Raw genomic sequence first — 16,337 nt, 5'->3', positions numbered from 1 at the left:
TTTTTGATTAACAGTGGTTTGCATTCCCTTGTCAAAAAGTAGAGAAACTTAACTTAATGATGCGCAACTTCACTCATACTTTCACTGCCATTAACCTTAAGTGCAAAGATGGATTCAACTTATTAATTTGAAAAGTCCTATAACAATAGATATGTAACTACTTCTATCCAAATTGTACACAGATACAAATTAATCAGTAGCTAGAAAATAGTATTTCTAAGGGTACGCTGTTCTAACTTAAGTTTTAAGCCAGGCCACATGAAGAAAAATGATGGAATTCAGGAAGTGGAGGAGACCCAATTGTTGTTCGAATATCGTTTCTCTTTGATAGTGTCCGGAAGGTAAATGGGCGATTTTGGCAGACAAGTGAAATTGCGCACAGCTATGACAATTCGTTTTCGTTTATGTGTCAGCTCTTGGTCAGTCCTCTAAAAATCAAGAAAGTGGAAACAAAGTTCCATAAAAGACAAAAGACGTTAGAAATCAGAGATTGTGTGACCAGGAATCAATGCGAATACGCGATGGACTATTTCCCCTATAAAATGAGTCAACATCAACGAGGAATAGCATCACTTGTTGACATTTCCTCGATCAGTTGAGGTGATCAAAACAAAAAGCTCCAAACAGCCGTCAGTAAATTTTCAACTTCAGAACACAAAGTGCTTCTAAACAGCTTCTTACCTACGTTACAGACGACATCAGAAAGGTTATTAAGTTAAATCAACTTAACTATTTAAGTCTAAACGCTGTGGAAGAAACGTAACTAATCAATAAATTTCAACATTCAATCATCAAAGGTTCTCACAAAATGCGTTCCAGACTATCAATCCTCATGCTGATTTGCCTGCAGCTGGCCATCACTTTGCAGCCGAGTCAGAGCAGTGTTCACCATCCACCAAGCTTTAAATTAAAAGAACTTATCCATAAAGGACTTCACGAATTAGAAGCACTGCACGAGAAGCATGCTACAGGCAAAGCTGTCATTCAGTCCCGCAAATTTGGTTTGGGCATCAAAGCAATCCTATTGAAACCACTACTTTTAATCGCATTAGCTAAAATCAAACTCGCTCTTTTGCTTGGCAAACCTTTCGCTCTTTTGGCACTTAAAAAACTCTTACTCAAAGCTGCTCTCGGCAAGCTGTTGCTCAAGATTCCGCTGATCCTCCTCGGTGGCAAAGCTGTCATCCTCGCCAAGGTGTTGGCTCTGAAATTCGCCCTCGTAACCAAAGGTTTAATTGGATTAAAAGCTCCACTTGCTCTCCTCTTCCTTGGTGGATTCCTGAAAGGCGCAATTGGAGGATCAGGATTAGGTTTAGCTTTAGGTTTTGCTGGTTCCCTTCTTAAACTTAAGGGACTCGGTGCAAGTGAAGAAGAGTATGACGAGCCAAGCTACACGTACCTTCCTCCTCCACCTCCTTCTGTCTATAGTGGACCTGCTCCTTATTCCTATGCTCCAGTGTATGATGCCCCCGCTCCTTTGTATTCCAACGGTGGAAGCCTTGGAAACAGCTTTGCAACGGGTTACGAGAACAACGCAGGTGGATTCACTGGAGGTTATGAAAATGGCCGCAGGAAGCGCGACGTGGTAGAAGAAAATGATAGTGAAGAAGAATTCGATAGCGAAGAGGATAGCTCCGAAGAATCACCAGAAGAACTTCGTCTTGAATTCGAAGCAGCACGCACAAATGGAAATGCTTATCTGTACATGGCTGCGCAATTCGATGAACAATCCTGCGGCCGCCGTCTTATGTGCGAAGTCTACCAGAAGTCCCAACACAGTCTGACGGAAGACGAGAAAATTTTGCGGAATATCTTCGGGTACATCAATTTTTACCTGGATAATAAAATCATAATTAATTTCCATTTTTGTTTACAGCTATCCGATGTCTCCGTTGAACGAAGAGGATAGAAACACACCTAAAGAATCGTATTACAGAGCGGCCCAAATAGGCGCTTCTCAACAAGGCCGTGCCAATAACCAAATTTGCGCTCGTTTCTATTCAACTTGCCCTCACAATGCTGAACAACTCATCCGCATCTTTATTGCAGACGATAACGCAAATGACATTGAAACTGGACACCTTCCATTCGTTCAACAGCGGCCTCAAACCAGCGCCCGTCTGCCATTCTATCATCAACGTCAGCCATCCGTTTCGCCTGTTGCCAGGTTGGCCCACAATCAACAATTACACGTCAAGACCGCCCAACAGCAAGTTAGAAGACCCACAGAGGCTCCAGTCCGGCAAAGATTGGTTTCACCAGCGGCTGTTTGAGTCGCCCAATGAGACGCTATACATTCCACTAGATGGTCTGCCGATCAGCCCGATCTGTTTTCATTCACATATCTGACCTATTAACATTTTTTTGCTTCAAATTACTAAATGATTTTATGATTGAAGGAAAAAATCAAATAGTTATACCGAATGAATGCAATAAACAGATTCGTACAAACTCATTGATGTGTTTGTCTAAGCTTGGCTCAGTTCTCTCGATGTCAAGGAAGACTGATGTAGCTCTTCTGTAAAATCCAGAATTGAATAAGAATCACGTTTCGGGTACAATGGTTAACGCGAAAGAGGTCCTTCGTGACGGCGTACTGCCAACTTCCATTCGTGTAAAGGAAATCCTTTGAATTGCGATGTTCAATTGGCTGTGCAAATAAAGATATTAGTGTTGTTCAGTATGTATACTGTTTTATACGTTACAACTCACTCTCTCACAAAAGGTCAAAATAAATTACTGGACCATAGTTAAATGAATAAAATAATTATACTGCATATACTTCTCCAGCCAACAGTTAGCTAGATAAACGAAAACAAGCGGTTAGCACCATCGTTAGAGTTTCGGCAACACTATCTCCCTAACATACATAAACATGCATAAACGAAAGTGTAAAAAATAAGGCATTTTACTAGCCCATTAATTCAAGCTTAAAGCAAATGGCATTAAAGAAACTGCCGCACAGTTCAACCCTTTACGCATATAAGACTTTACCCCTCATGATGTTACACGTAACAAACTTTTACATCCCTTATTATCAAATGGTTATTCGTTATGCCCCATGGCTATTCCGGAATCCTCAAATGATTAGTTTTCACTGGCAGCAAAGGTAAACCGTTTTTGAAAGAAAACATGGAATTCGAGGATATTGACGAAAAAGAAGTGGTCCAATATACTTATTTTTGAAACATTTTCTCTTTAATAGTGTCTGGAACGTGAAGGGTGTCAACGGGTGAAATGCAAGATTTTGATTCTGCGCTGCCTGCGTTTCCTTCAGTGTCCCCATTAAACCAAGAAAGTGGAAACAATGCATAGAAAAGGTAATAAAATATTGAGGAGTATGCGTGCTGATATGGTGCTAAAAAAAAAAGGACTAGAGTTTCCTATAAAACGGGACGATTGAACGGCAAAGAGTATCAGTGGCTTCCATCGCTTCCTCAACTGAAGTGATCAATTCAAAGCTTCTCCAACAAAAAGGGACATTCTACTTCATTCTACAAAAGTCCGTGCTCCTATCCAATTGTTTCTAACGTTCCCATTTCAACGAAACACCCAAAAGAAGTAAAATAGTATATAGATTATGACTAATGACCAACTAGCATACATCTAAAATGCAATTATCACTTACAGGAAAATGCGTTCAATCCTTTCCGTTGTAACGTTGATGTGTCTTCTGTCAGCTGTCCACTTTCAGCCAAGCACCGGCGTACATCAACCATCCAGTATCGAATTAAAAGGACTCATTCAGAAGGGACTCGACGAATTACAAGAACTCCACGCCAAAGATGTTAGTGGTCCAGACGTCATCTCATCCCGGAAGCTCGGTTTGGGCATCAAAGCAATCCTGTTGAAACCATTACTTTTAGTCGCATTAGCAAAAATCAAACTAGCTCTTTTGCTTGGCAAACCTTTCGCCCTTTTGGCACTTAAAAAACTCTTACTGAAAGGCGCTCTCGGCAAACTGTTGCTCAAGATTCCGCTGATCCTCCTCGGTGGCAAAGCTGTCATCCTCGCCAAGGTGTTGGCTCTGAAATTCGCCCTCGTAACCAAAGGTTTAATTGGATTAAAAGCTCCACTTGCCCTCCTCTTCCTTGGTGGATTCCTGAAAGGCGCAATTGGAGGATCAGGATTAGGTTTAGCTTTAGGACTTGCTAGTTCTCTTCTTAAACTTAAAGGACTCGGTGCCAATGAAGAACATGATGAACCAAGCTACACTTACGTACCTCCGCCTCCACCCGCATACAGTCCATCCTATTCTTCAGCACAAAGCGCTCGTGCTCCTCCGCCATATTCTCCTGCATCTCCAGTACACTCGGCCGGTCCATCTTACTCGGATAACAGCGGTGCCAATGTAGGTGCCAATCATTTTGGAGCTGATTACGGAAGCAGCGCTAGCGGACACGGAGGCGATTACGGAGTCAGACGTGGCAAACGCGACACTGAAGGAAGTGATGAAGAGTTTGATGAAGAATCAGTGGAAGATCTTCAACTGGAATTCGAGGCTGCACGCACCAATGGAAATGCTTACCTTTACATGGCCGCGCAGTTCGATGAGCAATCGTGCGGTCGTCGTTTAATGTGCGAAATCTATCAGAAGCCAAAAGAAAGCCTTACTGATGACGAAAACATTTTACAAGACATTTTCGGGTGACTTACATTTCTTTACATTTAATTTTAATTAATAACGGAGCAAATATCTAACTAGATTCTTACTCTTCTAGATATCCGCTCTCTTCCTTGAACGAAGAAGACAAAGATACTCCAAGGGAATGGTATTATAGGGCTGCTCAACTTGGAGCCTCGCACCAGGGCCGGTCCAACATCCAAATCTGCGCCCAGTTCTTCTCAACATGTCCTTACAACGCCCAGCAGCTGATTCACATCTTCATCACTGAAGATATTCGAACAAATGAAATCGAATCAAATCACCAACCTTCTGCCCATTTGAAGCCTCCTCAATCGAACGTTCGTCTTCCTTTCTATCACCAGCACCAAACCATTTCCAATGTCCAGCAAAGGAAACCTATTGAGCCAGTCCACGAACAACATCCTCAAGTCACTCAGCAAAATCAAGGCTAAATTAGGAGTCTGCAGAACAAGATCCTATTGCATGACAATGATTACAGGCACAGGTTGTCTGAATCACCACTGAAACTTAACTTCTCTTTCAAATCTATTAAAATATTACCCTCTGATATCTATCAGTCAATGAAATGACATGTTAGTTGTTGAAGTTGGATATTGAATATTCTCTAGGTGACCTATTAAAATACGAGGCATTTAATGGTATCAAATAAAAAAATTTAAAAATTCATTTTCAAGTAAAGTGTATGTAATTGAAAGATTTCTCAAATTAATTGTCCAGCTCCAGTCACATTTCACTGTATAATGAAATGAGATTGAAGAGGATATGCATAACGACAAGAAGAAGACAATTTACTTAAAATATTAAATTGTAAGGAGAGTTTAAACTTGCATTTGCAAGTTTACACTTAGCGTCTCGACTTACAAATTAATACTGAATTGCATGGATAACTTGAAAACTACGGAGACACAAAATTCGATACTTCTCAGAAGCGGTTTGAGTTCAGACTGAGGTAATGACGATCTATAAACTGGATTCGATGCGATCGGAGTCTAAGATAATGAGATAACGATAGGGCAGGAAAAACTAAATTTTGAATTTAGAAAAAAAAAAATACAGTGACGATCTTTCCTATTTTCTTTTCCACTACCCTGCGCAGCTGCTCGGCCATTTGCAACGGCAACAGATAAGGATAAAGGATGGGAGACCATTATAAGGAAGGGCGGGGGTGAAGAAAGCCACGTGTGAGTAGAGCATCTACCGAGAAAATGTGTTACAAAAATAAACTGAAAATCTTTATACTAATTAACTTAAATTAAATGTTTACCTTGACAGTTCACATTATAATGGAGCGTCACTAATACGTTAGTAGAGCCCAAATTTTCATTTTACTGTCGATCGTAGATTCATGTACAAAATGCAAATATTAGATGACGAGAAGCGTGTCAAAATTCGCAAAACCTAAAGAAAAGGCTTCAGAAAATTTCTTTTTAACTGATGGCCGTAGTTTAAACCATTTTATTTGTTTGTCTTGGCTTTCAAGGTTGTAAAGTACACAGGTGTATTCGTCCCGCACGAACGAAGGTACCATCGCAATGAAATGGATACACCTGATATTTGGCTTTGCTTGTCCATAAGAGTTTGTTTTCAGGTTAAAAAGGAAAAACAAATATTTACATCGATTGACGAAAGTGAATTGCTCCGATTTTATTCCCCATTTTCTCGTTTCTCTTTGATGGTGTGTCCAGAAAGTTAAGCGAGTCATCGGATAGTCAAGTGGAACATGTTGACTGTTGGTTCTTCTATCCTTCACTCCACCCTCTATTAAAAAACAAGAAAGTGGAAACAACAGTTGCATAAATGACTCTGAAATGCAAAGTGAGTGGTCAAGGTAAAATCGAAAGGCTTCTTTGCTATATAATAGAGAGGAAATGTTGGTAAAAGACTACCAGTTGCCATCTCATCATCCTCAGCTCAACAGCTCCAACAGTTTAAACTATTAGCCCAATCATTTCTAATTATTTAAATATTACATCAAGATTGAGTGACTCAAACCAAAGGTAAGAATTGTCTCATTGTTTATTCCACTATTTTATTTTCCATGAAGTTCTTGTTAAATTAAATACAAATTATCAGATCATTTCATTCTCAGGTTTCCCAGTAAAATGAGTTCAACTTTGTCCATTCTTATGCTGGTCTGCCTGATGGCGGCCATACACTTCCAGCCAAGTCACAGCATCCGCCAGACATCTACCAATTTCAATTTAGAGCAGCTCATCCAGCAAGGACTTGGTGGCTTAAAAGAAATGCACGACAAACACGTCGCAACTAAAAACGCACTGATTTCATCGCGAAAATTCGGACTCGGCCTTAAAGCCGGCCTGTTGAAACCTCTCCTTTTAGTGGCGCTAGCCAAAATTAAATTCTCTCTCCTCTTTGGCAAACCTTTAGTCTTACTGGCCTTAAAGAAACTCTTACTCCATGCAGTTTTGGGTAAATTATTACTCAAAATCCCTTTGATTTTACTTGGTGGCAAAGCTTTGTTGCTGACCAACATCCTAGCCATCAAATTTGCGCTCATCGCCAAAGGTTTGGTTGGTTTGAAAGCTTCATTAGCTCTCCTCTTCCTCGGAGGATTCTTGAAAGGCTCTTTAGGAGGACCAGGTTTGACTTTCATTTTGGGCCTTGCCGGTTCCCTTCTCAAACTCACGGGACTCGGTGCGAATCAAGAAGAACACGACGAGCCGAATTTTTCATCTCTGATGCAAAATTATGTTCCTGCTCGTGTCCCAGTCTACGGTGCACCACCTCCAGGTAAAGCTGGAACTTCAAGTCCTGTTGTGTCTGCATCGCCCATCATTAGCGGAAGCCTCGGAGTTAAAGATTTCGGAATCGGTATTTCTGGTTTTGGAAACGGAGTCAACGGATCCGGTGGGGGTTACATCGGTATTCGTGGAAAACGCGAAGCTAAAGAAGAAAATGTCGGCGTGAATGGTGAAGGGATTGACGCAGATTCACCTGAAGATGTTCAGCTGGAATTCGAAGCTGCGCGCACCAATGGAAACGCTTACCTTTACATTGCAGCGCAATTTGACGAGCAATCGTGCGGACATCGTTTGATATGCGAAGTGTATCAAAAGCCACGCGAAAGTCTGACGGAAGATGAAATTCTTTTGCAAAACATTTTTGGGTGAGTTCAATTTTTGAATTGCTTTAAACGATCTTTAATTTTGTTCGGAAATTTTGCCTCTTAGTTACCCGCTGTCTCCGATCAGTGAAGAGGATAAAGGCACTCCGAAAGAATCGTATCACATGGCGGCTCGGCTTGGTTATTCGAAACAAGGATGGGCCAGCAACCAAATCTGCGCCCGTTCTTATTCAACTTGTCCGTACAATGCCCAACAGTTGATCCAGATTTTCGTGTCAGACGATGTCCCTGCAGATGAAAATGAATCTAACAATCGACTCGTTGCACAGGCTTCTCAAACTGATGTCCGTCTGCCTTTTTATCATCCTGGCCAGCCAACTACCGTTCCAGTCCAACAATGGATATCAAATGTCCATCGAAAGCAGCCTCGTACTAGAAGTATATTTTAACGAAATGAAGAACACTTTAAGACAATCAAGAAATTCTGGCATATGCATATTCACAAAAATTATCTTTTAAGTAATTTAATTACACAACAGACTATACAGGCTACATTCATATTCGTTTTGATGTGAAGGTAGCAACTATACCTATCCTTAATACAAATTAATCACAAAATTCCTTTTCCGATTAAAAGAAATGGGGAAGACACGCGGTTGTTTGCGTCCGGTGTTTGTCCCAGACTGATTCTTTCAATACTAATACTAGTTGTCCAACAACGCGAAGTTTCAATAAGGTTTAGGAGAAAAAGGACGGAAAGAAAAACGGCTTACGCTTTTCGAAACGTATAGGCGAGTCTTATGTCCGCTAAGAAACAGCGGCGAAAGGGGAATAAAGAGATGGACCAACGGTAATGAAAGTCAGAGGAGCCAATTCCCGCAGTTTTTGGGGCCAACCACGACCTAACACTGTAAAAAGGTGGGTTCGTAAGGGGGCAACTCCTGTGGGGACTGATTTCCATTACCTAACCGATTTGAAGTAAGGAAAAAGAAAAAATGCTTTCCTTATTTTCGATCTGTATTTTTTAATTCTTTGTTTTTCTGGCAATTAGGTTATAGGTTTGGTCCAATGTGGTGGGAAAGAAAAACGGCTTACGTTTCGAAAAGCGTGGGGAGTGGGGAGAGACACCCACTTCTACGTAATAGAGGAAGTGACGTCTCTATATTCCAATAAAGTTTCGCATCCCTGTCTCTCCTATAGGTGGTTTTGATAGGTGGCACCTCCGATAATGATTGGATTGAGTTGCCAACTTTCGCCACCAGGTGCACTTCACGGACATCTCATGTCGGTTACCCGGCGTGATTCACGGTTTCTCCCGCCAGAGGATGGAACATCTGTCGGGACTCACAGACGAAGCTACTTTCAATGTTTAGCAATAATTTTTAAGGTTTTTTTAAGGTTACCCAAATCCTGTTCGCAGACTTATTACTCAAAAACATGATTCGTTTGGCAATGCCGAGAAAATGGCCGAAGGCTAACACTAAGGGTTTTGCTCGTTTTGTTCATTTCCCAGTTGGCTTCGTTCTCGAGATGGTGCTGTTTTCTTTCAGTCTTTGTGCGTTTTTAGGATGTAGGCAGCCATTCCACTTCTAGGGATATTACCCTATTTAGGGGGATTTAAGGAAAATTTTTGGAATCTAGGGTGCAGTTATGGAAATCTAGGGTTTCCGGGATTATCCAGGGCCTATTTAATTTTCTGGGGATTTCTCGGGATTTTGAGATTTTTGGCCAAACCGCTGTTGCTTTTGGCGCTTCTATGCAACTTCAAAAGTAAAATGTTCCTCAACAAGAGCCACCAAGCGGACAATAGTGAACGGTACGCTTTTCAGAAAGTAACACTGACTAGGATACACCACGAACTCCATTTGATCCTCCAAACGTCTGTGCCAAACATATCGCACGCCGAATTTTTTAAGACTCAAGTCTCCGACTGAATTTCTGACAAGCACTTGACCCAATTGCAAAAGCTGGGGAGAGTTCCTTGAATATATACGTAGGAATTACGAATCTATTTTGTTCAACCATGATGAACAATTTGTTGTTGAGACATGATGAACCCGAGCCTCTCACACAATTTTGTTATCTAGGTGAGCAACACACTGTTCATTGGGAAACGCTGTGATTCTCTTGAGGCTTTATAACGTTGAAAGTTCGATGACAATTATTTTTGGAAAAAACCATATCTTTACTGTTTAACTAAACAAATATGATGGGGCAATCCGATGGTTTTATTTCTATAGCCAATTTAAATTTTTCTGGTAACTTGTTTGGCTTTGACGGGCACTGGTTAATTGCTTTAAAAATGTGTTCGATTTAATACTGTTCTAAAAATAAATAAAATGGGTTTTTTTTATTTTTTTTATTTACATTTATAAAAATAATAAAAAAAATTTCGAAGCAATGGCGTCTATAAGAACCGAACACGGACAGTCGACGTATGATCTCAGTGCTATACCACAGCGCCCTACCACAGCGCGATTCCACTATTAGTCACATTATATAGCTCCGGTATTAGAACGAAGGTCGATGAAAAATAAATTTGTTTGAGATGTGCGGTCCTGGCACAGTGGTTACCACCTTCGCTTCGCATTCTGAAGGCCCCGGGTTCAAGTCCCGACACCGCCAATTTCCCTCCCTCCCTTCCCCTCCAATTCTTCATTGAAGATACGCAAGATTCTTCATCTCATCGGATTACGCAAGCTTCTACAACGGATCAAGACGCAAGATTCTACGCCTTCAAGAGAGAAAACAAGAAGAAAGAAAAAAACAAGAGAGAAAATAAAAGAGAAAAAAGAAAGAGAAAAGAAGAACAATGGATCAAGACGCAAGATTCTACGCCTTCAAGAAAGAAAAAAAGAAGAGAGAAAACAAGAAGAAAGGAAAAACAAGAGAGAAAATAAAAGAGAAAAAAGAAAGAGAAAAGAAGAGCCATGCCTACTATAAAGGGGCTAAATGGCACACCAAAAAAAAGCCTCGCCAGGCAAAAAATGGCAAAAATAGCCTTGCAGGCTAAAAATCGATCTGTAGTACTGTTCACTACCTTGAAGATCGAACCACAAACTGAAAGGTAGAGAGAGAAAAGGTGATCGTTGAACGTAGGCTGTTCGTTAGCCTCCCCACGGCCTGAAAGACGGTTCGTGGATGCAGGCAGCTTATCATCGGGATATGTGACCCAATTCGCTACCCGTAAGTTTTTGTTGTTTCCTTTGTATGTTAGATACAAAAACACAGTAGGTTGTTATTATTGTTATTATTGTTGATGAAAATCCACCTATCTTGTAATGGCTTTGTGTGATAAGACCTTTTTATATTACTGTTAAGAAATGCCTATTCTCTTCTGTTGTTAAAATGCAATGGTTTCATTCAGACGGTAGAGTTATCGAGAAGAGTTGATTTTTCACCCCAATTTGCTTTAATGTGTATGGGAGAACTTTTTTGTTCTGCTTTGTTGTAGGAATTGCAAGTTTTTTAGACTCTGCTAAGTCTTCTAGAATTGCAAGTGATCCAGCATTTGAGCATTTCTTTCACCCACCACTATTCATATTCCAACTTACAATGGGACACTAGCAAGTGGTATAACCTCATTTAGTAGTCAATTGTGCCTCCCTGAGGTTGTTTTTGTTTGTCAAAAAGAAAAAAGTTGAGCCAAAAATTTCCCAAAATTCTTTAATATCCTTGATTTAATGTACAGGTGAGGCAGGAGACGTATAGGAAAAAATGCAGTCTGTTATTTCAAGGGAGGAATCAAATATTCTTGACACCAACTATTCTGGTAATTGTAATTGTTTTCTACAGCTAAGCATGTTTTTAATCAATTATTTAAAACAATTCGACTTAATTTAGCAACAGGGAATGTTACAGCTACTACCAACAGACATTCCCTGTTGAATGGAAACATTTGGATGCATATCGAAATTACAGAGTGGACTTAACATCTGAATATTCAGGGGCTTGGACCATTGGAACGTCTTTTTTAGAGATCTTCATGACGCAACGTGGTATGGGGGGAAGTATTGTGAATTGTTCCAGTCTACTCTAGTAATTTGGAATAGTGACGCTAACTCTTGGTACCTTATGCATATTTATAGGAATGTTCTCAGACAACCCTTTTGTGTGGTATTGTGATTCACTCACTTTTTGTTGTAATAGTAGCAGTTCCAGAAACAATCGTGCTTGCCGGGGCAATCGCCACTTTTGCTAGGGCTCACCGAGATGAAGTGTGATTTAGGCATTATTAACTGCGATAAAAGGGTAATATTTTCTCTACAACTTCTCCCCCAGAAATTTGTTTTTCATATTTATAGTTTCAGGCTCATTTCATTTGTTCCATTTAAGTGTGCTAAAGGTTTCCCTCCAGGTTTATGACGGGCTATATTCAACCCGTCCTCTTCTACTGTCGCACAGTGTATCTACCAAGCCACCATCCATTCGCTCTTCATCTAATATCTCGAACGTGGAATTTCCGTCTTATTACTACAGTCAACTCTTGTAGTTTCTTCCGCGAGAGGAATGGAACATCGGTCGGGACTGACAGTTTTTAAGCACTTTCACACTAACAACGCGAGATACTGTCAATTTCTTAAATGTTTAGTATGTTGTAGACCACGGAATGGTGACCAAGTATCTTTGGGTGGAAATCTACTTGACCAAGCTAAACATTGCCTAAAATTCCAAGACTGAAAAAGAAAAAAAAAAGTGAAAAAAATTTAGCTTAGTAGTCATGCGAGTAATATGACAAAATGGCAGATATTCCAGCATCAGTTAACCGAAAAGTTAATGTTTTTTGTACCAGGAAAGCGAGTCATTTGGAAGAATTCTTTTCTACCGCGTGATTTGTAAGAGGAATAAATGCGTACTAGTGAGTTTTGCCCAAGCAATATCGCGATTATTCAGGAATCAATAGTCTCCCTAGTTAATGTGTTCAAAAAAGAAGACTTTCAACATTAGAGAAATGCCAATGTTAGATAGTGTCTTGAATAGTGGAGAATACTGTGCACAACACACACATACCAGTTACGACATGTATAACAAGAGGAAGAGAAAAATTTTGATTAGTGTGATAATGCTTCATTTGCGTTTAGTTGCATTAATCTCCTATTAATCCTTTTCCCCTAAAAATGTTTTAAATCTACATATTACATTTTATATCCCTCTAGTTCTGCTGCCTGAAAAGTCTTTTCTCTCCATCTTATTTCGAATGGTATTCCTTTACATTTAGTTACATTCCTGTATGTTACATGGATTTGATTGTACAATGTTTCTGTATATTGTTGTACAACAATGATTATTTGATAACAATAATTATGAAATGATTGCCCTTAACTGGACTGGTACTTCATAATTTATTTATGCTTTTCTTTAGATTTTGTTTGTCCTTTTTTAGTTGCATGACACTCATTTCTCTTCTATTTATTATTTTCTTACACTTTCACTATTCCTGGATCCTATCCAGCAATGCCACTTGGGAGGCGAGGTAATCAACATTCTTTGTACTCTATTGCATGTCCTGTTGTACACTATGCGTTTGCATCGTTTTCTTGCAAGCAATTGCAAATGTGAAAATGCGGGCTATAGCGTACTGGCGCGCTAGCAAGTGTCAAATATTCGGTATATTAAAAAAAAACAAAGCTACCTATTACCTGTTAACTACTTGGCCGGTAGATGGCGACAAAACGGATTTCTATACCTGTTGTGCCAAACATATATTATTTTCTTTCTCTTGAAAAAAAAAAGTTGAATCCTGAGTCCGGGAAAATTGCTATTTTTTAAATTAAGTTAATCGTTTTTGAAATAGGTACACCGAATATTTGACGCAATGCTAGCGCGCCAGTACGCTACAGCGCTAGTGCTATGTAGCAGAAATATTCGGTGAGTGTATGTAGAGACCTTTTGGCAGTGTTTGAAAATGCAGTCCCGGAATGTTTGTGCTGATTCTCCTAGGAATAAGGTCTCTGGAAAAACTAGTAAAGATTGTTGATGAAGAGCTGAAAAATGTGAGATGCCAAAAACTTCAACTTCCCATTTTTACTGCTGGTAATCTGTGGAAAACATCAGGTGAGGAGAAACAAAATCTGCAATGCTGTTGTTTCACGAACAAATGAAAAAAGTTTATGGTAGGACGATGGGAGTCTACTGGGTTGGAGTTACTAACCATCAAGTACAGACATGATAGAGACTATATGCTTAGCCCAGTAAGGTATTCCATGTTCCACATGTCATTAATTGATCAACAAGATGTTCATTTTTGCAGACCCATGAGAAAGCCGTCACTGAATTGGTTGCATGCTTGCCACAGTTGACCCACAAGCAACTGTCTTTGAAACAATCAGGTTATCAGTAAGTTCATCGATGAGATTCAACCATGTTTTGGATTACTGCTTAGGAGGAAGTTTAGCATGAAAAATTTATACACTTTCGATAAAAATGCTGACACAGCCCTACAGACGTAGGAATTGGTATGCTAGGTGTATGACACCATTTTCCAATGTTTTAACACACCATTCATCAAAGGTATCAAAAGGTTTTATGGCAAATTAGTTCACGTAACATTCTAATATCGTTTTTAGTAGCTGGTTCCACCGGAAACATTGAAGGTCTGTCTTCCCATAAATATAATTTTCAGTCATCCATTGGTGAAGATGGTTTGATGCTATGTCCTGTTAGTGACTTCTGAACCAATTCAGACCCCAATAACCCAAGCACATGGAGAAATTTTTTTACATTGGTGAGTATGTGAAACTAGGGCTGAAGTTAAAATGGGTATGACATTTATTATAATTTGTGTATTTTTTTTTTTTTGTGACCGGGAGGAGGTTTACTTCCTCATCTAGGTAAATAATTAAGGTAAATGCGAACAGACTTATGGTTGAGGCCAGATACCAATAACATTTACAGCTGTTGGAAAATACGTTTGAATATCTCCGTATTGATTTTCATACTATTACAATGAGGTACTCTTAAACATGCTATGCATAGTCAAGTGCCCCTTTAGTTACATTGGTCTGTTTTTCCAGTTCTCGTATCTACTTTTGCCAACTAACCCCGAAAGATGTCGTGCAACTATGTTTGTCCTTGTCGGAACGTTAAATGCGGAAAAAGATATTCGAAGAAAGTTACTTGCATATCACCGTTGGTCGCTGCTTCGTCCTGAAGACAAAGTATAAAAACTTATATAAATTAAAGTGCATATCTGGGCTCCCTTCTTTTCTGTGGCCCCGTTTCCCCTAGATTTGTAATAAGCCCGTAGGGGGTCATGCCCCTACTGTGATCAGCAGTAAAGGTTGTGAGTGCGCTGTCCGGAAAGGGGACGTGGGGGTCCCCCTGGCTTGATGATATCTTTTGGAGAGCTTTGGGGCTACCCACAAATCCGAATAACGGTTAATCGCTCACGTAAAAACTTGTCCGAACATCACTCTTCATCCTTTTCCGGCTTCTCTTAGCCACGCACCGGGTAATCTCCCCGGTGAGTCAACTAAGGTAGGGGGAGGCTCTACCCCTGAGTAGAGTCTTCCTTTACCTTAGTTGACGAAAAAAAAAATATAATGTCAATAAGGAAATTTTTTAAATATTATAAAACTTGTTTTTGTTTTCATTTTAAATTTCCTTACTCATTCTACTTACAACACGATACTCTCACATATTTGTTGACGTTTTCCTTGCAATTCATTTTACCTTTGAACATTAATGGTCCCTTTATGACAGTCAACTTGGATTGATACAATGCGTTCTACATATTCATTTGAATTTCCATGTTTATATTTTATGTTACATATCTTCAAGATTTCTTTGATAATGTCTTACTTGCGATATCCATCGCTTTCATATTAACAATTGCTGGATTATTAGTTCAGATATATCAACTTGACTCCGTAGGAAATTGAACCCTAGTCATTCGGCATTCCAAACCGATGTTCTACCATTGAGCCGTGAGTCACATTTCCCTGTTTTAGATTTTTCCTAGTATTTTAAAGCAATTTAGCTAATAAGCTTGACTATGAAATATGAATAAGAAGCGCTGAAATTCAACCACTGTTTTGGTTAACGGCATTCACATTACATCTTGACTATTTAGGGAATCGAACCCTAAGCTACCGGTATACTGATCCGACGCTCAAGCAGTTAGCCATTAGTCTTGCTCATAGCACATAATGTTTTGATTTTGTTTCATGGCGAATACTTGAGTTATTGAAAATGAAACACATATTTATCACAAATATATCCACAGTTTACGCATGGCTATAATTTTTTACCTTCTCGGGATTCGATCCTTGGATACGGCGATTTGATAGCCGAAGCTCTACCATACAGCTATGGATTTAGATGCCGTAGTGTGTTAAACTAAACGTTAAATCTGTGAGATTTCACTTAAATGAATAACGTATTAGCTTATCAAATATTTCAAGTATTAAATGTTTAACTGCGACTCGAACCACATACCATTATATTACCATGCCAACGCCTTACCATTTGGCTATCTCTTCACATTAAAATTGCATGCTGATAAAGTTTATTCTAAATATTTTCAAGACATCTAGTGGACAAAATACCAACTCGAAATCATCTGGCCACGTCAGCTATGCTGGCAGCCCTTCCATTTCGCGTTGC

At 39.6% G+C, this 16,337-nt stretch overlaps 3 protein-coding genes and 1 long non-coding RNA gene across 5 annotated transcripts in view; all 4 read left to right on the top strand.

Moving 5' to 3' along the window:
• Positions 1 to 11,979, top strand: part of LOC132088106 (uncharacterized) — a 41,869-nt gene extending 29,890 nt beyond the window's left edge. Inside the window, exons 2-3 of the long non-coding RNA XR_009421332.1 lie at positions 11,595 to 11,731; positions 11,822 to 11,979. This is a non-coding gene — a long non-coding RNA (uncharacterized LOC132088106). The remainder of the gene's footprint in view (positions 1 to 11,594; positions 11,732 to 11,821) is intronic.
• On the top strand, positions 581 to 2,455 carry LOC130690482 (uncharacterized). The gene is made up of 3 exons (XM_057513483.1): positions 581 to 706; positions 798 to 1,818; positions 1,877 to 2,455. The coding sequence occupies exons 2-3, from the start codon at positions 809 to 811 to the stop codon at positions 2,271 to 2,273; spliced, it is 1,407 nt and encodes a 468-aa protein (XP_057369466.1). The 5' UTR covers positions 581 to 706; positions 798 to 808; the 3' UTR covers positions 2,274 to 2,455.
• On the top strand, positions 3,228 to 5,284 carry LOC130690487 (uncharacterized). The gene is made up of 3 exons (XM_057513491.2): positions 3,228 to 3,561; positions 3,631 to 4,647; positions 4,722 to 5,284. The coding sequence occupies exons 2-3, from the start codon at positions 3,635 to 3,637 to the stop codon at positions 5,077 to 5,079; spliced, it is 1,371 nt and encodes a 456-aa protein (XP_057369474.1). The 5' UTR covers positions 3,228 to 3,561; positions 3,631 to 3,634; the 3' UTR covers positions 5,080 to 5,284.
• Positions 6,181 to 8,332, top strand: LOC130690488 (uncharacterized). Of its 2 annotated transcripts, none has more exons than XM_057513493.2 (3): positions 6,181 to 6,645; positions 6,722 to 7,775; positions 7,840 to 8,332. In XM_057513493.2, the coding sequence occupies exons 2-3, from the start codon at positions 6,751 to 6,753 to the stop codon at positions 8,180 to 8,182; spliced, it is 1,368 nt and encodes a 455-aa protein (XP_057369476.1). In that variant the 5' UTR covers positions 6,181 to 6,645; positions 6,722 to 6,750; the 3' UTR covers positions 8,183 to 8,332. The 2 variants fall into 2 exon arrangements, with proteins under 2 accessions (XP_057369476.1, XP_057369475.1); XM_057513492.2 differs by having other exon boundaries at positions 6,183 to 6,645; positions 6,738 to 7,775.
• Positions 11,980 to 16,337: the final 4,358 nt, after the last annotated feature.

The sequence above is a fragment of the Daphnia carinata genome, chromosome 6, assembly GCF_022539665.2.
Source record: "Daphnia carinata strain CSIRO-1 chromosome 6, CSIRO_AGI_Dcar_HiC_V3, whole genome shotgun sequence".
In the NCBI taxonomy this organism is placed as follows: domain Eukaryota; kingdom Metazoa; phylum Arthropoda; class Branchiopoda; order Diplostraca; family Daphniidae; genus Daphnia; species Daphnia carinata.
Note: the sequence above shows the minus strand (reverse complement) of the source record. Positions and strands in the feature narration are given on the sequence as shown.